This window comes from Falco naumanni, chromosome 10 (assembly GCF_017639655.2).
Source record: "Falco naumanni isolate bFalNau1 chromosome 10, bFalNau1.pat, whole genome shotgun sequence".
Taxonomy (NCBI): Eukaryota; Metazoa; Chordata; class Aves; order Falconiformes; family Falconidae; genus Falco; species Falco naumanni.
The window spans coordinates 23,374,776-23,397,299 of NC_054063.1; the positions used below are offsets into that span (position 1 = coordinate 23,374,776).

The 22,524-nt window shown below is 53.1% G+C and overlaps 1 protein-coding gene across 1 annotated transcript; it reads left to right on the forward strand.

Annotated features, from left to right (window-relative positions):
* Nucleotides 1-5,632: 5,632 nt before the first annotated feature.
* Nucleotides 5,633-20,425, forward strand: EEF1A2 (eukaryotic translation elongation factor 1 alpha 2). Its single transcript, XM_040609219.1, has 8 exons — nucleotides 5,633-5,956; nucleotides 7,340-7,562; nucleotides 11,383-11,562; nucleotides 12,632-12,928; nucleotides 17,239-17,389; nucleotides 18,791-19,047; nucleotides 19,135-19,369; nucleotides 20,078-20,425. Exons 2-8 carry the CDS (start codon nucleotides 7,419-7,421, stop codon nucleotides 20,203-20,205), a joined length of 1,392 nt encoding a protein of 463 aa, XP_040465153.1. The 5' UTR covers nucleotides 5,633-5,956; nucleotides 7,340-7,418; the 3' UTR covers nucleotides 20,206-20,425.
* Nucleotides 20,426-22,524: the final 2,099 nt, after the last annotated feature.

The following is a 22,524-nucleotide window of genomic DNA, read 5'->3' on the forward strand; positions in this document are numbered from 1 at the left end:
AGGGGCACCGAGCAGGATCTGTCTCTCCACAGAAAACTCTTAGACCAGCATCTCCTTTGTGGGATTCGGGGAGGTTTCACTGCCATTCACTACCATCATATGCAAACAAATTCCTCACTAATATAAATTTTTGGGCTTTGATGGGGGTTGGTTCAGCAACAAATTTTTTCATTAAGCTCCCTGATCCTTATTTCTCCCTCTGGATGCATCCAAAGCTTATGCTGTTAGCCAGGTACCTCCGCTGACAGCCCTTCGACTAAAATGATCTGAAGATACGGGCAGCTGGGGCTCTTTTTGCTCAGTGGCTGCAGTTTAATATGAAAAGCCGTCCCCAGGATTAATGCAGGCTTTGCCTAACTTGGAGATGCGCATGGCTGCCAAAACAAACACATCAATCTGTTGAGGCTTGATAGGGCACCAGACGCCCTTGCTGTAAAAGCAGCATGGTCCAGGAGCAACGCAGTATCCTGCAAACAGCGTTAAACCCCAGGACAGAGGTGTCTTACCTCACCTGGGCTTGACCTAGATCAGGGTCTGTCCCCTCCTGGGCACACGAGGAGATTTACAGGATCAGCTTCTCGCAGCCCCCGCAGCTGCTACATCCAGGCAGCAGAAATGTCAGGGTGTCCCTAAAGAGATGCATTTGAAATGGTGTTTTTCTCCTCCCCTGGTGTTAAAAAAGATTCCAGAGTGTGGAAATGTTCATCCTGGCTGCTTCCCAGGTGGACAGCGGCGCAGATTGAGTGGTTTTATCCCCCATAGCCTCTTCCCTGCCAGTGGCACCTCGGGGAACAGGAAGAAATAAGAGTGACAATATTAAAATGATGGTGGGGAAGGTGAAGAGCAGTACAGGAGTTAAAATCTTCAGAGAAAATCTGAAGATAGGTGGGGAGCTGCTGCGTTTGACTTGGGGATGTGCACCCAAGGGTGTATTATAAGCCCTGGGGTGCTGCTGAGCTCAGAGAGGTGGGATGAGAAAGCTGCATCAGAGGGTGCTGGAGGAACTGCATCCCAGAGGGATGAGCTCCCGACAGTTTTATCTGAGGTCACCACCTCTCTCTCAACCTGGCTGAATTTGGCCAAGAGCCTACAAGCTGCTTGCTGGGGACATTGGGGTACAGGGTCTTGTGTGTGTTGTGGTTTCTTAAAGAAAGAGATTAAAATCTGTATTGGCACCCACCAAGGCTGGCTGGAGGGCAAGAAGTGCTGGATGGGTCCCTCGGCTGCGTGGGGCTGCCAGCTCGTGGAAGATTTATGCTGCATGCAGAGATTTTGCTCCCCTGTGTCTCTGCAACAGGATTCACAGCTTAAGGTGCCAGGGAGCAGGTCAAGCCCTAGAGCTGGAAGTGGCCTGATCCTCCCCTGCTCCCGGTGCTGCCCCATGGCCCTGGTGCCTCGCACCATGGGGACACCTCTGCACTGCATTCCAGTCTAAATGCTAAGCCATAGCAACATCCTCTGCTTGTATGTGGGTTTTCAGTAAAAGATGGAGAGTTATTAAGGCCATTGATTTACCACCAGAGGAGGAATTTCACCCCATGAATGTGTGATGTCCGGCTGTTATTAAAAATGTTTAAAGTCAGAAGTGGTTTTACTGTGCTCCCAGGCGAACGTGGGCACCAGGAGCCAACACAGGAGCTGCCTCAGCCCCCATGGCTCCGGAGGCTTTCTGTGGCAGAGCTGAGTTTTGGGGTGAATACCTACAAACACCTGGGGCACTGCTGCCCTAGGGTGGAGGGATTTCCCTGTCTCAATCCCATAACTCAGCCGTTTGGTGGAAAAGGCGTTTCTGGAGGAGCATCCCCATGGCACGCCTGGAGCCACATGCTACCACCCATGCCCAGGATGGATGGGGATGGTTTTTAAGGCCTTTAAGCATTGTCCCTTCAGCATTGCTACCTCAGATCTCCTTGGGCGATTGCCGATAGCTGTGGCTACACCAAAAGCCAGGTCCCAGTGGTGCGAGCATGATGGTGGGTCCTTGGGTGTAGCCTGATGCAGCCCAACCCACAAAAGGTACACTGCTGTCCCATCAGGGATGACACCAGACACCGTCCCCAGCTGGCTGGGTGGCTGGAGGGCTTGGGCATCTTGTTATCATTTCCAAAGTTTATTTTTAAACCTCTGGCTCCAATTTAAAGGTATCAGCAGCATGCACTTAGTGCAGGACCTCAAAATACTCCCCTCCTCCTCCTTCCCCTGCCTTTCTGTCCCATCATTTCTGTCTTCATCTCCCCTCTCCAGGTCTACAGCATGAGCCTGAGCTGAAAAAACTGCTTGCATTAAAAGTTCCATGAAATCTTCTCCTGTTTCGTGCCTGGAGCTGGGAGTGCTGCCAGGCAAACAGAGAGAGAGAGGCATGACACATAAACATGGGGGCTTGGAAAGGCTGACCTCAAAGCCAACCCTACATAAACATGGTGTAGAAACCTCTGGGAAACACAGTGGGGAATCCCATCCCATCTTAACCTCACTTAAGCTGGGGTATAAGTGAAATGGGAATGCCTGTTTTATGCGCACCGGCCCTGGCACTCAGGATCGCTGCGGGATGCATTTTGTATAGATGAGAGGATGGCCAATGTCTCAGTGTTTTGTGCTTGTCCATTTCCAGCAGATGGTATACGCTGAAACATCTGGGTGCAAAGCCTCTAAAACTCGTGTGGGAGGAACTGGAAGCCTGACTATGGGAAGAGGGAAACCTAACAGCATTCACCCCTTCCATAAAGCTGCCCTTTAGAGGACAACCGGTGCCCTACACGCCTCTGATCAGCTTTTCTGATGGCTGTTGCATGAGGCCAGCATGAGGCCATGCATTTCTTCCTTCCAAGGAAAATATCTCCATTGCTTTGTATGGGAAGAAGAAAGACAATAGCAATTTATAGCCATGCCTGTGTCCAGCCTCAGCTTCTCCCCAGCGAGAGCAGGGCTTCTGGAGCTGATAACATCAGGGCAGGCATCCCTCATGGCTGCTGTCTGCTTTGCCCAAACCCCCACCTTCAAAGAAGACCTGATGCATTTTATAGCAACAAACCCACAAGTGCTCAGTTAGCTGAACGCGTTACTCACGGGAAGAAACATCCCCAGCGTGAAGGCAAATTCAGGCAGGCAGCCTGGGGTGTTCGCATCCCAGATACATACAAATTACCAGCACTGCGGATTATTCACTCTCCCAGTCACACTGTGCAGGGCCTCTTTGGAAACAAAACAAAAAAAACCCCAACCCTCAATTATTATGTCTGGGCTAATGGAAATTTTAGCACAGCTTAAACCATCAGATCCTAACTTGGGGAGCTGCAGGGCTGGATGGGGTTGAGGTGATGATGAAAGGGTATGAGGTACCCACCCTGCACGTGTGCAGCCTGCCCATCCTTTTGAGGGGGTTTCTGTTTTCCTGAGTGACCCCAAATCATTTGGTAATAGTTTCTGGGGTGGGGGAAATCAAGCCTAAATAGGATGTACAGGAATTGCTTCAGCTGGGACCTGAATCTGAAGCCAGATGGATGAAGACGAGGCGCTAAACTTCAGCCGCCCTCAGATTTGCCTGCTCAAGTCTCTTTATTTTACATAGCTGAACATTTAAGGACAGATTGCCATCATTTTCCAGGAGGGAAAATGGTTCCACTGGGGTGTGGCAATCGCACTTGATGGTTCACAGGAACCACACACGTTTAGCGAAGCCCTTTTCTCCAGGCGCTGGCGAGACCTGGGCACACAGCTGGGGCTTTCAGCTTCCCGGAGGCTGGGCACGGGGTGGCTTGACGGAGCCAGGATTAGCCAGGTCTGACAGCTCGCTCTCCTGCCTGTCTCCCACACTATTTATAGTCTGCTGGGCCATCAGGCTCTGTTTCACTGTAGAAGTAAAGCACAGTGCACTGTCCGTTTTTCTTTTCCTTGCCTGGGAAAAGCGGTGAAAATTCAAATTCTTTTTACTGGAGAAGGAATGGAGAGAGGAGAGCTCCATCACACACTCACCTGGCCCAAGCGGCACAGGGACCTAGGATTTATTCCATCTCTGTGAAGGCTGAAAGTCTTCATTAGCAAACACAGTCTCTGCCCTGCTGAGGGCAGTTCCCAGGCTGCCTGCAGCCCTTGGGAGTTTATTTTTCGGCAAAGTACTAAAATCTGGATAGGAAGAATAAAGGATCTATATACCCATCCCCTCTACGCGTTGTCACACTTGGTGTCCATCCCCGGCACATCCAGACTTGGGGTAACGCTACTACTTCTGTCCCACAAGAAGGCTTGGTCAATCCCTTTAAATGCTGTCTTAGAGCCTTCCTCTTGGAAGTTTATTTTTATTTTTTCTGGCACTCAGTGCATTTTATGTTGTGCAAGGAATGCTGCATAAAAGTAAAAGATATCTTTCCTATCATATTTCTAAGAAAATACCAATGAACTATAACATTCAGAAAAAAATAAAAGTCTCCCTTTAAGTATTAATGAGAGGTTAGTAACATTTTAATCTACATGATGTATAAGTTTTTAACCCTTAGGCTATGAAGGTAAGAGTATCTTCATAAGAGTACCTGAGGGTACCTGATTTAGCTATTAAATTCCCTGAAAGGATGGTCTGGGCCATAAAACTGGCCTGGGCTATGACATAGCTTAAATCAAAATTAGCTTTCTTTTGACCTATATTTGGCTTTGGGACACAAAAAATGTTACATTAGCCTTGTAATTGCACAGCTGACACAAGTATAATTATTCTGACCACTACATGTTGGTTTTTTTATGCACAGAAAGTTTCATGTATTACTGAAGGAGATTACTTATGGTTTCCTCATCCTCCTAGGGCTTGAACCCCACCTCCCATTAAATGAGATGATGTTAATAAACCACAGATTCCTGAGCAGCCAACATACATGTTGCAGGTGCAGAAATCTGTTTTGCTCTATTTGTCCCTTATTTTGCTGTTTGCTTCCGGGCTAAGGCATTTCCACCGAGGCAGAAATGTGGGTCAGTGCCTGTGGGGCTCTGCCCTGGTACGTGTTTGCCCCATGCACCCTGCAGGGATCCCTCTTCTCCCAGCACCTGTGGGAAAACAGCCCTTCTGCACCACCGGTCAGACTGGGCACAGGGCAGGAGCTGTGGTATAAGGCTGTGGCCCTGGCTGGCCCTGCCCCCCCCCTCCAGTTCCAGTCCTGTCCCTCCATCCCCAGGCTGCCACAGGGGGTCTGAGCCCCACTTGGCCTCCATCTGCACCACTGTCCCTGGACCAGCCCTGCCATCCTTTCCCCTGTCTTCCAAAAAGCCCTTCCTCTCCATCTCCCCCATCCCTCCATCTCCCCCATCCCTCCATCTCCCCCCCACACTTTCATCTTCCATTTCTCCTCTCTCCATCTTTTATCCTTTCACCTTCCTCCCATCCCTCTGTCTTCCATCCTGATGTCTCTCTCCAAACACTCTTTCAGCCTTCCACCTTCCTACCCCTCCACCTTCCCCCCCTCCGTTTCCCCCCCCCTCCGTTTCTCCCATCCCTCTGTTCTCCCCATCCCTCCATCTTCCTCCCATCCCTTTATCTCCCATCCTTCCACCTTCTCCCCCTCCATCTTCCCCCCCTCCGTTCCCCCCCTCCTCCGTTTCTCCCATCCCTCTGTTCTCCCCATCCCTCCATCTTCCTCCCATCCCTTTATCTCCCATCCTTCCACCTTCCCCCCCCCCTCCATCTCCCCCCCCCCCCTCCATCTCTCCATCCCTCCACCTTCCCTTTCCTCCCAGCCCCGTTCCCCGTCTCCAACATCCCCCCCGCCTGGCTCGCTCGCTCCCTCCCTCCTCCTCCTTCTTCTCCTCCTCCTCCTCCCCCCGGCGCCTCCTCCTCCCCCGCCCGGTACCGCATTGCCGTAGTGCGGGGGGGCCGCTGCATTGCGCTGCCGCCGTCAATAGGTGGGCCCCTCCCGGGGAGATAAAGCCGCCGGAGCCCAAGCTGGCAGCCTCTGCCGCCCCGACCGCCGCTCCGGTAAGAGCTCCGGGCCCCCCGGCCGGGATGGGGCCGCTCCACAACGGGGCGGGGGGCACCGGGCTGGGGGGGTCCTGCGGGGGGTCAGCGCCCCCCCCGCGCTGTGCGTGCATGGGGTGCTGCCGGCCCCGGGGCGGGGGGACCCCCGGCGGGGGGGAGGATGGAGCTGGGCCATTCCTTCATCCCGCAGGTGCCGCTTCCCGCAGGTGGGAAATACCGCCCCCCCCCCCCCCAGCCTTTAGCCCCTTGTGTGCGTGGGGGAGTAAAAAGATAAAATAAATCCGCGATTCGCAAAGCGGCCCCGCACCTGCCAGCCTGGGTGCTGGGGTGCGCCCGGGCAGGGGTCCCCGCCCGGGGGTGGGCGCCGCGGGGCACCGGGCATCGCTGCGGTGCAAAACGGCCAGAGCCGGGTGGGGGCTGCAGGAGGGGGAGGGGGCAGCAGGGCAGGGGAGGGGGGTGCTGCAGGAGAGGGAGGGGGCACCGGGGCTTTTGCTGCCCAGGGGGGCTTCTGGCAGCGGATATTATTTCCTGCATGACTGAATCACTATTAGAGCAGCAAACTCCTCCTGACCTCCTTTGCTTTTATGGGCAGATTCATAAAATTGGATTTTATTAGACGTCAAATTAAAGCTCCTAATTGTGCTGGGTTTGTGTAGCAGCCGCAGAGCCATGGTAACGCTGGGAGATGCCAGAACAGCTTCCCCGGATAAATCGATTTGTGTTTTTTAGCCTCCTCCCTCTGTTCCATCCAGGTTCATGGCAGCAAAATATAATAGCCCCCCCAGCCCGTGCCACCCAGCTCCGGGCAGCCCTGCCCTTAGCAGCCCTGCGCGGGGAGCGGGCGAGGGCTATTTTTGTCTGTCCCATTTTGCGGACACCATGTTGTCACCCGAACCATGCACGGCTGGGGAGCGGCGAGGGCACCCTGCACCGACGGGCACCCACAGCTCCTCCCAGGGCACCCACAACATGGAGGAGATGCCCTTGGGTTTGGAAAGACCGAGAAAGCAGCAGTAGCAGCCCTGAGCTGGAGGAAGGTTTTTTTCCAGGGAGGAAGGGCACCTTCAAGGCACCGATGACGTAGCCCTGGGAACTGGGGGTCTCCAGGAGGATGGTGGAGGGCGAGATGCCGAAAACTGTGGCATCTTGCTGAGACTTGGAGGCTGTACATGGCAGCCAGAAATAGCCCGGCTGGCCTCCTTCGGGGTGGGCTGGCTCCGTCCCAGAGCGGGCAGAGCTGCCAGACGAGGCTGGGCACCCCCAGCCGCGATGGGGCGCGTGGTCCAGTGGGAAGGTGGGGCAAGGGGAGGAGAGCCATCCCCGATGGGCTGGGAGGGTGCTGTCACGGGGGCTTTTTTGACGTGCTCACCTCTTCCCCTGCAGCCTCCCCAAAAACGCAGCTGCGTTGCCACTGCCCTCCCCACCGCCGCCCGCCCCGGCCAGCCCCGCGTAGCCCACCAGCATGGGGAAGGAGAAGACGCATATCAACATCGTCGTCATTGGGCATGTGGACTCTGGGAAATCCACCACCACCGGGCACCTCATCTACAAATGCGGGGGCATTGACAAAAGGACCATTGAGAAATTTGAGAAGGAGGCTGCTGAGGTGAGGAGCCCGTCCCTCAGCGTGCCCCCAGCCCCACACTCCCACCCGCAGGGATGCTCCACACTGATGCCCCACGAATGTCCCGTGGGCGATATTCCCCTTTTCCTGGCACTGCCCTTCTCATACCTTCTCTTTCTCCCTTTGTTCCCATCTATTTTTTTCCCCTCTGCACCCCTGGGTCTTCCCGACTTCTCTGGCCTTGGGAAAAATAGGCCATTTGGGCGCTCGCCACCCTCTTCTCTGGAGCTGGGGGACTCCCTGCTGCAGGCGGTTAATGAGGGCAGGGGCATGGTGAGGTCTGCGAGGTGGGTTAGAGAACCGGTGGTAATGGCCAGGATTCTGGAAAACCACAAGCCGTGGTGCTTCAGGGAATGAAATTCCTTATTTATAAATTCCTTCTAAAATATTATGCATGAGGAGGAAAACCTGGTAATCCCTCACTGCTTAGTGCGAGGCTCTCTGAATTTCGCTCTGAAGCATCTACTTCCAGTGCCTGCTAGGTGCAGCGTCAGCTGGAACACTCATTTGTTACAGTTTGTTAAAAACTCCGTTCCCGTTTTCTCAGGCAGGTGGTCTGATGTGTAGCTTGATTGGTAGCCTTTAATACAGAAAAGCTTGTATGAAGCACGAGCATCTAAATTAAATTCTTTTGTTTAACTCTTATCATGGCAGAATTTATACAATTTAATGGTGCGTGCATTTAGCAGGCTGTCACACAGTAAAGCACCACCCAATACCTATAATGTGGCAAACACAGAGATGAAAGAGGAAGAGATAGTCTTGAGAAGGAAAACGTGAATTGAAGATCGCAGAAATTGATGATGGTAAATTCTAGAGAGGTGGGTGAGCCAGGAAAAGCCTGGCTGTGTTATTGATAGGGCAGAGCTGGTTTGCGGAAGATGGCTTGTCGTCATCCTTCCAGGAATCTTTAATGCTTTAATGCAGATATCCCTCAATTATTTTTTTACATTTTTTAAAAAAGTATTTTTTTCTCCTTTTCTGGACAAGATCTCATATCTCAAGGGGGGGGGGGGGGGGGGGGGGAAGGTTTACAGAGCTGCCACTCTTGATTAGAAATTTTACCGTCTGTCCGTCTTAACACTTTTAATTTGCTGATAGCATCTGAGCTAAACCACCCATTTTCCTACCTCCCTGTCAGCCCCTTTTTCCAGCCTGTAAGCAGAGCTTCCTCCTCCATACAAAATGATCTTTCTCCCCTGCGTTTTAAAATGATTGCTGATATCCCTCCATGTATTTTGCCCCTTTACCTGTAGATCAGACGTGGTGTGATTAGGTTATTGTAGGTGTGATTGTGGCTATTTTAATTGAAGAGACACTTTCACTGACTTGCCAGAATATGCGGGGACTGGAAGCTGCTATTAATAGCCTATTGACTGAGCTTACAGACTCCATTTTCTGATGCAGGGCTGGGGAAGGGTTTTCTTCCATTAGGTGGCATTCATAGGAAATGGAGGCCTGCGTGCACCCAAAAAAAAGCCAACAAAAAAAAAAAGTCTTTTTTTTTTTTTTAAGAGAAAAGAGCAAGGATTTTTCTCTTTTTCATTTGCCTCAAGGGCAGAGGTAACAGTATCTCCAAAAGAAGAGCTGTTCTGTTAAAAAGAAAAAAAAATATTTAAAAAATCATTATTAGTGGTCTCCACATAAAGCTGTGCCTCTGCTGGGGTTCAATGAAGGAAAATCAGGCTGTTTCTGGCACCGAACAGGGAAGGTATTGTGCAAAGCTAGATAATACCCTGGTTTTCTTCAACAACAGCTCTGGGTAACTGAATATACCCCGTGAAAGGAGGGAAACTGTTTGCTAAATAAAGGATCTCGTTTGTCTTCAAGTTACGTATGATGGCGGGTTCTGGGGGGGGTCACACGAGATGTCCGGCTGTTTGTGTGCAGGGACATGGTTGCCTGCGATAAGGTGCTGTTTCCCACTCGGCTCCCATGGGAGAGCCAGGGGTCTGCTCCGTGCCTCAGTTTCCCCATCCAGAAGTGAAGGAATAAGCTGCTGATAGGTGAGAGGCTGTGGGATGTACTGGCTGAGCTCCTGCCTGAGAACTCCCCGTTATTCGTGCATTGCACAAAATGCACCGTTCCTCGCTCCTCGGTGTGTCTCCACCATTTCCAGCAGTAAATGTGCACCCTCTTACGACCCCCTCCCTTTTCCCCTGGCAAGAGAGGGGTCCAGTGTGCGTGCTGACAAGGGCTAACCCCTTAGCTCCTGCTCTGCCCCCTCACCAAGCCTGATGCTGATGCCAGGAGGATGCTTAGGAGCAGGGATCTGATTCTGGATTTTTCCACCCCCTGACTGCCCTTCCTGCAGGCACGAGAGCTCACAGCTGCCCCGCAGAGATGGGGCATCACCCTCTTGACCCGGCATCCCCTCTGAGGAGGGAGAGGCTTGCTCCTGGCTTTAGGATTTTGTTGGTAATCCTCCAGAGCAAGCTGCAAAGTCATCGCGGTGCTCGGCTGTTACGTAAAGGGGCCGGTGTCATTAATTCCTTGTGCTGGCTGGGCTCAGGTCTGGAGCGCAGGACCCAGGCACGGTGTGGGCAGGACAGTTTTAGATGCGGTGCTGTTAGCTGCCTTGGTGAGGATCAGCACTGAAGCGTTCACTGCCCGCAATCAGGAAGCGCATCCCTCTGGACCAGTGATTTATAATTGGCCAGAATGAATTCTATGCATTGATATTCCAGAAGAAACTGCGGTCACAGAGGACACTGCAATGGAGGGATGGGAGTGGGGATTGCAGCTCTGTCCTTGCACAGGGATAGGAGCCCATGAAATCATCCACAAATGACCTAAATTCTATTTTCTGTCTTAAAAAAAACCCTTGTGTCTGAGGCCAAGAGCTGATGATCGATGGCCATTAACCCTTTTCTTCAGCCAGGCTCCCCAGGCTGCCCCAGCATACAGTGTGGTCAGCAAGGGGTGGTCTTGTCCTGCCCCATCTCCATGTTGGCAGGACCCAGCTCAGACTGGGAGCACCAGCACTGTGCTGCTGGGGGTGGGGAAGTCCAGCTCTCCATGCTGTCATGATGTCCAAGGACACTGATCCAAAGGAGAAAGCGGTTCAGAAGTGACACTGTGGTTTTATCAAGGAATGTGCTTTATTGCAGAACAGAGATTTGCTGTAGCTAATCTCACCCGGCACAATTTTATGCATTACAATGCTGGCTGAGATTTTGGCCATTTGGCAACAACAGTTGGTCTGGCTGCAGCTCACAGTAGCTTCTCGTGTGAATTTGCACACACTGTGGCAAAAATCAATCACGTTTCTCTTCTGCTCATAGCAACCAGCTCACATTTCATTTGCTTTTAACCCATTCCCATCCTATACCCCTGCCAGTTATGGGCTTACTCAAGCAGCGATGCCCTTTCCCATAATCAGCTGTCTCACAGGCTCAGTTAACAGATTAAAATGCAACAAGAAGAAGCTTTCCAGCATTGCTCTATAGTTCTAAAGCAGTATGATTTCCCAGCAACACTGCAGGACCATGGCGTTTCATGGAGACCTCATGGGTCACTTGTTCCAGCTCCTGCCCGTCCAGCCCCGCTCACATATTCACTTCATGGTTCTTCTTCCAGCCTCTCCTCCATCCTGTCGAGGAATGTGTTGAGAGCAGTATCTCCTTTCACCTGTATTTATTAGTAAATATATCATGCCTGCCGTTGAATTTAGGGAATTTTGTCTTCAATGATTCCAGTGTGACCCTCTGCCTACGTGAGCTTGGGATGTGACTAGAGGGTGGGTTGCCAGCACCAGCGCTGTGGCGGGTTTCTCACTGGCTCTTGCCTTTGTGTTGGCCAGATGGGGAAGGGGTCCTTCAAATACGCCTGGGTGCTGGACAAGCTGAAGGCCGAGCGTGAGCGTGGCATCACCATTGACATCTCGCTGTGGAAGTTTGAGACCACCAAGTACTACATCACCATCATTGACGCACCTGGCCACAGGGACTTCATCAAGAACATGATCACCGGGACTTCCCAGGTAAGAAATGGTGGCCGGGGGTGGGGAGCTGCTGGAAGTTGGAAGCTGAGACTTGCTGACAAGACCAGGGTCGTGTAGATGCTGTTGGAATCCTTTTGGAGGTTGGTAGCTGAGGCAGCAGACATCAAAGAATGTTGGGTAGGGTCCACGCAAGAGGCTGGGTAGCAGCAGCAGACCCAGCATGCCACAGTGGTCCTGCACCTCCCTGGGCATCTAGGAGAAAGGGCCTCCTTGAGCACAAAAACATTGTTTCTCCACCCCATTTCCCCTACGTGGAGGAGGTGAGGATGAATGTGGCCTCTCTGGGAGGTGGGATGCTGTGAGCTACAGGCCTCTGTGTGAGGAGATTTCCACATTATTTTAGCCTTGGCCCGCTGAGTTATACAAGAAACTTTAAACAATCCATTAGGTGTTATTGACTCAAGGAGACTCCATGGATCTTTTCTCCTTCCCTTTCCTTGAAAGAGCTGTCCCATAAACCACATCCCATTGCCAAACTCCACCTTCCAGGGTAGAGTGGTTTCCCCTCGTTGCACTGCAGGACACGCCTGCATCTCCCCGTGGGCTGTGGGTGCTGGATGAGCCTCGCTGCCTGTCTAGCGAGGTCCCCATTGTGATGCCAGTTGGGCTGGGCATGGCTTTCTGTCAAAACCAGGCAGCTTCTGCTCTGGGCGCTGGGTACAGAGGGAATCTGGGGAGCAGTTTCCATGGCTGGAGTCTCACTCGTCACCCAGGCAGATTATTTGCAAGACTTCAGTAGGGCTTCAGATAAGGTCTCGTCTGTGCAGCCCTGGGTGATCAAGACGAGGTCCTGCTTAGGGTCATGCAGCTGGAGGGACCCACCCTGGTTTCCAACCCATGTTGCAAAGCCATGCGCATTTGGCAAGTCTGAAATAACACAGTTTGGTCAGTTTTGAGGTAGATCGGAAGGGTTATGGGTAGCAGCTGGCAGGGACCCTGCCCAAGTCATGAGTAGAGCTCATCTGGGGCTTACTCAGAGCTCTTAGGGGTGTCACCAGGAGCAATGGTCTCTGGGGGCAGGAGCAATTCATTAGCTCTCTCCTCCCAGGCTGACTGCGCCGTCCTGATTGTTGCCGCCGGTGTCGGTGAATTTGAAGCCGGCATCTCCAAGAACGGGCAGACCCGTGAGCACGCCCTGCTGGCTTACACCCTGGGGGTGAAGCAGCTTATTGTGGGCATCAACAAGATGGATTCCACAGAGCCCCCATACAGCGAGAAACGCTATGATGAGATCGTCAAGGAGGTCAGCGCCTACATCAAGAAGATCGGCTACAACCCAGCCACAGTTCCCTTCGTGCCCATCTCGGGCTGGCATGGAGACAACATGCTGGAGCCCTCTCCCAACGTAAGTGTGTGCTGTGTGAGACTTTCCCCCCACCCCAGCTGTCCCGATTCAGGCTGAAGCTGACCTCCGTGCTCTGAAAACCGCAGACACGTTTCGTGCGCCCGTTGCGTGTAATGGCCCGTGTTGCCAGCATAGATGTGTTTGTCACGTAGCTCAGAGTGCGCTGAGCCGGGATGAATGGGCGCACTGTTCGTGGGCACACTGGTCGCTGTACCGTAGCCAGACATCCCGGCAGCTAACCTTGAGCATCTCCAGAGGATGATCTGTGTGGCTTTGCTTCTGGGATGTGATTTGAAGGTTTCGCATCGTCAGTCCCATGGTGACGTTAGAGCCTTCCACAGCAATTGTCACTCTCAGCAGGAGCATCATGTGTGGGTTTAGGGCATTGTTTTCTGGGGGAAACAACACAGTCTGGTGACAGGCTCGGAACAGCGCTCACCACGCAGCCAGGTCCCCCTGTGCTGGGCATCAGGTGCCCTTTCCCAGCGGTGCTGTATGCCGCTGTGGCAGCCAAACCTCCAGTTTCAGTGCTGGGATCTCACTTCTTAAGATGACTTTTTCTCGTGGAGGTACCAGGTTTCTCTGGCCAAAACTGTGATTTCCTAGAGCATCCATTTGGGGCTGCTCCTTGTCCAGTTGATTTTTACGGTGCCTCTCCCTCCATGCCTTGGTGGTGGCGGGGTTACAAAGGCAGGGTGCTCTGGGTGGGCCCACGCCATTATTTCATATGGGGAGAAAGAAGAGCTTGAGGAAGGATGGAGGCTTCTCAGCAGACATGCTGCCGATAACATTTATTCCAACACTTTTTTTGGGGGGAAAAAGCTACCCCAGCTTTAGTCTTCTAAAGAAATGATGGGCTGGAAAGTTCTGGCCAGAGGAAGGTCCCTGCCCTTCCGCTGGCTTCTGGGCAACCTTGAGCAAGGCGCTCAGACCAGAACCCCTCAGCAACCTCTTGTGAAACCAATGGGAAACGTAATGCCTAAGGGGACGTTAGGACTTCACCCGTGGATTACGGGTCAGGGCTCTATATCGAGGGAGGCAATGTACGAGTATAGCAGCAAGTGAGGGAGGGCAGGGATCACAAGCCTGAGCTAGAGGGGTGCTGCAATGCAAGTTCACACAGTCATGAAATGCAGCTCACAGCCTTTGCACGGGAAAGGCAACTCCCTTGGGTCTGACTTGGGAGGGAGGAATTTTTGGGGTGCTTGGGAGGTTCCTGTCCCCTGCAGAGCAGAGCTGGGATAAAGGTCAGTTGTGGCCATGCCAAACCCAGCCGCATAGTTCCTGGGTGCCTCAAATCAGACAGGCTCCAAATGTCAGCAGCTGCTGGGCCGGGAAGATGATCCCAAACAATTCTCCTATTAATAGGCTGCAAAGGGGAGGCACAGAGCAGGATGGGGCTCGCTGGCCCCCTTCCTCCGGATGGGTCTCAGAGCATGTTCTCAATGCGATGTGCTGCCCAGGGGAAGGCAGTGGCCAAAACTTGCCCCTTTGCCGTAAGGAGGCAGCTGGCCTCAGGGTGGGTTCCCAAGAGCTGCCTGAGCTCAGGAATTGGGAAGAGAGCCTGGCCAGAGGTCTGGATCAGCATGAGCTTTGCCAGGGAGGGTGCAGGGTCCTCCCCATGCTGTGGTCCCCAGGAGGTTCCCATCCTGCCTTTGCCAGGACACTGGCTTGGAACAGATTTCTCCTCCCCATGCTGCACCACATCTAGGGACGCTTGAGCAGGAAGCTGGTGCAGATACCTCTCTTCTTGTTCCTCACCTGAAAGAGCTCTTTTTTTTTCACTCATACTTTCTGGTGGGGTTTCACTAAAGCCTAAGACAGTCAAGTGACTTGTCTGTCTGTGAGGGGACTTATCAGAAAGTGGGGGTTAAAAGCTGTGACATCCCTATAGCTCCTGTCACCTCTGGGCGAGGGGAGGTGCGGTGGTACACCAGGCTGGAGCCAGCTCTGCGTGGGAGAGTCCAGCCCATGTCCCTGTTGCACAGCAGCCCAAGGCCAGCTGCAAAAAATGATGGCTGTGCTGCACTCTTGCATCAAAGTTTGACGTTTGAGAGCTTTTTGGCAAATGGGGGTTTATGTGAAGCCATCTTCCTGGTGCTGCCACCAGCAGAACTGGGCCATTCAATGTGGTTTGGGAGACTTTCACCCCGTGGGATGCTGCAACTCAAGTGCACCCAGCCTGCGGTGCAAGGGAGTGTGGGGGCCTGGGGCTGCAGCCTCAGCGTTGGGGTGTGTGCGGTGGCTGAGTTGGGACGCTCACGGGCTGGGTAAAGTCAGAGAAGGGCAACTGTTCTGTAAAATGCGCTTGGGGTGCAGAAGAGTTGGAGCTCAGCTGTTATTTATGGGGGCTTGAGCCTTCAGTTTACTCTGGCTGTGCCGTTTGGTCCAATCCTGCTTTTGCCATAGGAGTGGTGGAATAGCAATTGCTCTTTGGGAAGCAGATTTGAGGAATGCATAAGAGGTTTTACTTGGGCGGCCTTAGGAGGCAGCACAAACCAGGTTTTGCAGATGCTTCTCACCCTGGGGCCATGCTGAGGCGGATTTGCTCCCAGAAGGTGTCAAAGCGCATCTTTTACGTGATTCTTGGGATGTCAGAAGTTTCATGGATAAAGCATCAAAAGGAACAAGCATGGCTCTGACAGCCAGGCATCACGGGCAGAGGTTGCCATTTTCCCATGTCCCCAAGCCGTGCAGGGACAGAGGCGCCAGTGCTGCAGGGCACGTGGTGGCCGTCACCCTCAAGAGCAGAGCCTTCAGGCAGCTGGCTGCCGGGGGCAGCTGCTCCCATGGGCACCTGCGCGGCGTTTTGGGCTGTGCGACAGCAGGCTGGAGGGAAGGTCTGAGTCATCCTGCGCATCACATGCGGCTCCGTCACCATCTGGATGGATTTATCATTTCACCAAGCTGTTAGCGTGGTGCTGGGGCTGGCTGATAGCTGCAGTGCCCTGGGAAGGATCCCTCTGCAAAAGTGTCCCCAGGCTTCTCCTGCCACTGCCACCAAGGAAGACAATTGATGTCAGATGTGACCCTCTGAAGGGGGCTGACCTGAGCATGTTCGATACAGGCTGAATCCCCTGGCTGGACTCAGCTCTTTCCCTTGCTCCTTCCCAAAAGAGGCACAGACTGTGGGGTAGGAAACCAGCCTTGGCATAGCTGTGTCCTCCAGAGATGGCTGTGAAGCCAGGGGTGCTTTGGGGGTCCCATTTCCCCCCCAGCCCCATGCCCACTGCACTATGCCACTGCTGTTGGTGCTTAAGAGAGAAGCCACATCCATAATGTGCGTGATGGAGCTGGGGCACGTGGGCAGCATTTTACATCTGAGTGGGAAAACATTGTCTGAACCTCTCTGTGCAGAGGAAGGGGGAATGACCTCTCAGGCTCTGATCTCTTTTTGTTGTATCAGGGTTGTTTCAGACCCGGGACTGAATTTTTCTTGCCAGCAAGCCCCAGGCATTGCTACAGGTTCCAAATGTGCAGCATCACCCCAAGAAAGCACTGCTTTTCCCTGCATCAAAGCATGGCCTCTGCTGAGCATGTTTCCATACCTCTCTGCCTCTTTTCTGGCCAATTTTAGCTTCAAAGGTCCAATTTAGGGCAGGAGCAGAGAGCATCTGTGAAAAACAATCCTGCCTCTCAGCAGCCCTAGTGCAAGTGCTGGGTTTCCAGCATCCTTCCAAGCCAGGGTTTAAAATTCAAACCCTGGAGGGATGACAGAAGGAGCGAGCAGGGAAAAGTGTCTTTCTGGGGCTCACTTTGAAGAAACTTGGTTCCCAGGACTGAAGGTTGAGTGCTTTAGCTGGGATTTGGCTGGAGACCCTGTGGTCCCTGTGCTGGAGGCATGGTTGGAAGGCAGGATCCAGGCCTGGCACAGCGCCTGTTTGTTGGTGTTGGAAGTGGGCTGTGAATTTGCTGGCTTTAACCACTTCCATCCTTTTTTCTACTGTTAATGGATGTTTTTCATGTTTCTAGAAGAGAGGCGGGGGGAGATCAAGTAAAGGGGTGCAGATAAGCCTGCAGGGATGGTGAAGCGGAAAGAAGTCCCCAGGTAAAGCCAGGACATGGCTGGACCGACTCCATGAAGGCTGTCCTGGTGGGACGTCTCTCTGGGGTCACCTCTGGAAGCTGAGGACAGGCACACTTGGTGCATGTTGGAAGTGTTCAAGGACAGGCTGGATGGGGCTTGGAGCAACTTTGTCTAGTGGGAGGTGTCCCTGCCCATCGCATGGAGGTTGGAATGAGATGGTCTTTAAGGTCCCCTCCAACCCAAACCGTTCCATGATTCTATGTTGTTGCTGCTGTGTTTCCAGATGCCTTGGTTCAAAGGCTGGAAGGTGGAGCGCAAGGAAGGCAACGCCAGCGGGGTGTCCCTCTTGGAGGCCCTGGACACCATCCTGCCCCCAACTCGCCCCACAGATAAACCCCTGCGCCTGCCCCTCCAGGATGTCTACAAGATTGGAGGTGAGCATATCCCTCTTCCTTCTGCTTTAACTGGAGTCTTCATTCCACGGGAGTTTGGGAATGACATTTCCAGACACTGGGAAACTGGAGGGATTGAATTCTTCAAACTTGAGATAATGCTGGGGAGGAGGGTGGCAGCTCCAGGGCAAAGACCCCATTAGAGATTGGGCTGTCTGGGGTGGGGGTAGATGTGCCCAAAGGTGTCCAGGGAATGGAGAGGAGCAGCAGGTTTATGAGCTCTCCCCAGGGAACGTGCAGTGCCAGAATGGCTGCAGATTCAGTTGTCGGAGGCAAGCAAAAGCCATGCTGGGACTCAGATGAGGGACAAGACCAGCGGCGGGGCCACTGATGAGGCTGGTGTGCGGCACCTTGGCCGCGGTCTGCCTATGCTTCCCAAATGCTGGTGTCCATCATCGGCACCTCTGTCTGCTGAGCTGGCCCATGGCACCAGCCATGTAGGGAGTGCAGCGGCCAGCTCGTCTCCCCTTCCCTCTGGAGTGGTGATGGGGACGCTTTTCTGAACTATAAATACCCTGTGAGCTCTCTGACCTGCTGACAGCAGCAGGCAGCCCTGCTGACTCCTGGGCTGCTGGATCAGGCAGGCACAGCCATTTGTAGCCCTTTTCCACACTTTTCCAAGGACACATGCACTGCAGAAACCAGGTGGGGATTGAACATAGGTTTTAGCAGGCTTTTTAATGCGGTCTTCTGTTTGCAATGGAGATGAAAGGTCATGAGCAGGTCTGTGTCCTCCCCTAGCTCAGCTGGGACAAAGAGATTTGGGTTTACCATAAGGCAGGTCCTTAGAGAGCAGAGACACCATGGGGAGGGAGGAAGGGAGGCAGAAGGGTGGATGTGGAGGAGCAGACAGGTCCAGCCAACCTCTTTTCAAGGTTGTTTCTCTTAACGATTCTTTACCTGACTCCAAAGGTGAGTTTTCCCAAAGTCTTATAATGACACAGGGTATAAAAGGTCCCCTTCATTTAAATAGCCACCCTCATTCTTTGTCACTTTTGGGCCTTGTCCCATGCTGATGGTGTGGCCGTCAAGGATTTGGAGCATCCTGTTGCACACAAGCTGTGATGTGCCCAGTCCTCCATGTAGGGAACTCCACCACTGCTACAGAGGAAGAGCTTTCAGGGTATGTGCGTTGCTCAGGGTCTTCTGATTATGGTGTTACTCATTTTTTACAAAACATCGGGTAGAAAGGACAGACTGGTGGTATTTTTGAAGACCCTAATGTTGATCTTGCTGCTAAAAGCTCGGGGGTTTGGGTCAAGAAGCAAATACCATTTTTGGTGAAAACCACTGAAGATGTTTTGCTTTTGCTGCAGCCAGGCTCTGGCCCAGGAATATGCCAAGCAGGTTACATTTTGCTCTGCTCTGCCCTTGTCTCCACAGGGATTGGCACAGTCCCTGTGGGCCGGGTGGAGACTGGCATCCTGCGACCTGGCATGGTGGTCACCTTTGCACCTGTGAACATCACCACCGAGGTGAAGTCTGTGGAGATGCACCATGAGGCCCTGAGTGAGGCTTTGCCTGGGGACAATGTTGGCTTCAATGTGAAGAACGTCTCTGTCAAGGACATCCGCCGCGGGAATGTCTGCGGGGACAGCAAGTCGGACCCACCGCAGGAGGCAGCGCAGTTCACATCTCAGGTCAGCAAGAGCTGGTGGTGCCACCGTGCATGGTTTGCCACTCTCCTCCGGCTCCCAGCCTTGCCCTGACACTGCTCTGTCCCCCAGGTGATCATCCTGAACCACCCTGGCCAGATCAGCGCCGGCTACTCGCCCGTCATCGACTGCCACACCGCACACATCGCCTGCAAGTTTGCTGAGCTGAAGGAGAAGATTGACCGACGCTCTGGCAAGAAGCTGGAGGACAACCCCAAGTCCCTGAAATCAGGGGATGCAGCCATCGTGGAGATGATCCCCGGCAAGCCGATGTGTGTGGAGAGCTTCTCCCAGTACCCACCCCTTGGTAAGGGAATGGCTCTTTGGAGGTCTCCTGAAGAGGAGCACAAAGGCTCTACAGGTGTAGAGCTCACACCAGGCATGCTGAGCCTCTCCCAGTATCCCCCACCAGTTAGACTGGGGAGGGAACTGGGAAAGTTTTATTGCTCCCCCATGTGCTGGAGGTGCAAAACTGATGCATGAATGTGTTAGGGCTGGTGGGGTGGGGTGGGCTTTCTGCTGAGCTGGGTTTCCAAAGGCAGGGTTTTCTCTCTGGGAGCAACAGGACCTTTCCTTCAAGGTTACTAAACCCCAACAGTTTCTGAATGCAGAAACATTTTTCAGCTTCCCTCTCTCTGCCCTAAAACACAACCGGTCAGGAGAAGAAAGAGGGAAGTTTGCTCAGCAGCAGTCACCTTGTAATGCAGGGAAGTGCCATGCTTTCCATGGATGATGTGGCACATCTGCAAGCTTAGCAATGCCAGGAGTTTGCAGAAAGCAGATGTGATTTAAAGTCATTTAAACAGAGAGGACCATCAGGGCTAGCTTGGTGGTCAGAGCAAGGCACGGTGGCTCATGGCTTGTTCCTTCAGGAACCTGCTCCCAAGCCAGGGGTGATATATGGTACCACGAGTGGTGGGCGTAGATCCCACCATCACCCACCCAGAAGACCTCAGCCATAGGGCAGGCAAGGCAGCTGCGTGTCACTCACGTCCCCCTGCTCTCCATCCCGCAGGCCGCTTCGCTGTCCGTGACATGCGGCAGACTGTGGCCGTGGGCGTGATCAAGAACGTGGAGAAGAAGAGCGGTGGGGCTGGTAAAGTCACCAAGTCTGCCCAGAAGGCCCAGAAGGCTGGCAAATGAATTGTGGGCTCCCAGTGCATCGCGCAGAAACCATCCCTGACACCAGGACGCTGCCACCGTCTCCCCCAGGCGCACGTGTGCACATCAGCTTGTAAGAGTTTATATGTCAACGACTGGATGCTCACCATTAAGGTCCAGTGGAAATTCTTTAAAAGGAAAAGCATGTTCCAGCGTTTGTGAGGCTTCATGTTAATTTTACCAATAAAACTGGTACAACATCCACAGTGGAAAAAAAAAACCCAAACAAAAAAACAAAAAAACAAAACCAACCAACCAACCCAAAAGGTGTGGAGCTCTGTGTGTGCGTCTGTCATTGAGGGGCCGGTGTCGATGGGGTTTCTGTAGTTCCACTTAGAGCAGAGGGGGGGGGATGGGTACAGGCAGGGCTGGGTGGAATTTTGAAGGAAGGAGGAGAGCTGGACACCCTGATTCAGGATGCCACCCAGCACCCAGCCTTTCCCCAGCTCTCCCCCCTTGACCGATGCAGGTGTCTGGGCTGATTCCCTCAGCCTGAAGCAGATGCTGTTCTTACAGCAGTTTTGATACCGTTCTTGACCTGCTCAATCCTCTAATATCAATTATTAGGGCTTTTATTATAATTTTTTCTATGCAAAACCACCTTAAGTTAACCTCTTAAAGTTAGGCCATTTAAAAAAAGACAATAGCATACCCCTATCTCCTGGAAGGGCTAGCAGCATCACTTTTGTTCTTTATATTACTGCATCGTTCTGGGAGAAGCAGCCGAGGCTGCCTTCTGTCCACACTTCTTTGCCTCACACATAGCAGACCCCTCAGCCCTTTCCAAAGAATACAACAGGAACGTTTCTCCCCAGTTGAAGCCCATGTGCTGGAGCCCAGATGTGACTCGGGGCTCCCAAAAAAACCCAAAATTCCTGGCCTTCACCCAGGATGGTGTCTTGGCTCCCGTTGCAAACTTGCAGCCCGGGGCGAGGTGTGCGCCTCCCCCCCCCCCCCTCACCCGGCGGCAGCTGTCCCAGTGCAAAGGGTTGTGGTTGGTGAGTGGTTAGGACTGACCAAAACGCATCATGAGGAGCTTTGAGGGGAAGGAAGGTGGGAGCAGTGAGTGCGGGGGAGGAGTGGGAGGTGGGACAGCAAAGCAGGGAGGTGGAGGAAGGAGGTGCGAGGGTGCTGCTGCCACCCTGCCACAATGCTCCAGAGACGCGTCCAAGGGGTGTTTCCTCCCCGAAGGTGGGGTTAGCAGCGTGCTGGGGCATCCTGAGCTTCTCTAGGCTCATGGCTTGGCTTTTAAGAGAAGCAGGTAGCCCAAGCCCTGTTCTCATAGGTCCGTGGTGGCCAAGGGCCAGGAGCAAATGCCTTGTACAGGCTCTGCGAAGGATGGCACCATGCAAGGTCCTTCCCAGGAGAGCTTGAGGCACAAGTATCATTACTGTTCCTGTTGCAGGAGCTCTTAATGATCCTAATTAACATCTGACACTCTGCAGCACTAAGTGCCCCCAGGCAGAGCCTCCAGGAGCTGACACCAAGCCGAATTACAGACAGCTCTGCATGAAGCCACTGCTGCCTGCTCCCCCAACAGCATCCCCATCCCACATCCTGGTCTGACAGCAGATGGACATGTACCTGCTCACTGAGCCATGTTCCCCAAAACCCTGTGCACAGGCTACTGAGGCTTCTCACTCCTCTTAACACCCCCAGCATCTACCAGCTTCATCCATAGAAACTGATTTGATGCCCAAGGTCTTTGCAGTACTTGGGCCCTAAGAAGTGCCATGTCCTTGGCATGCTATAAATTGGAAGGGGACCTGGGGATCCCTTCAGGCACAGCATGACCGTGGGAGAAGTCTGTTTTCCGACTGATAGTTTAATCTCATCTTCCGGCTCCTCCTGCATTTCCCAGCTCCTAAGGCATGTTGTTCTTGAGCCAGCACAGCAGATTTGTGCCCTTCCCTGGGTATTTCCAAGCAGGGCTTGAAAACATCACCATGTGCATGTTTTCCTCCATCCTTAAAAGCAGCAGGTACAGGAACTCCTGTGGGAACCTCCCTCCCATGCTGTCCAGGAACCTCCAGCTCTCTGGTCGCCAGTGGAAGCCGGCCACTGGCACAGCAGGAATGGGGACAACCTTGGGGGCAGGTGAGGGACAGAGAAGAGCAGGGGCAAAGTCTGCACCTGGTCCTCTGTAGCTATTTTAAAAGCAAAAACAAGTTTGACAAAACCATAGCTACGTTTCCATAGAAATATGCCAAGGGAGCTGTGAAAGATGCTCTAGCAGCAATGCCTAAGTGGTGCGGTAATTAACAGTGTGACTGCAGAAAAGGAAAAATAGAAAAACCCAGA

Bases quoted from the DNA above. Each gene is read 5' to 3' on its own strand.
- EEF1A2 (XM_040609219.1), top strand. From the start codon at position 7,419: ATGGGGAAGGAGAAGACGCATATCAACATCGTCGTCATTGGGCATGTG. The intron at 12,929-17,238 runs GTAAGTGTGTGC...CTGTGTTTCCAG, and splicing joins TGCTGGAGCCCTCTCCCAAC to ATGCCTTGGTTCAAAGGCTG. The intron at 17,390-18,790 runs GTGAGCATATCC...TTGTCTCCACAG, and splicing joins GGATGTCTACAAGATTGGAG to GGATTGGCACAGTCCCTGTG.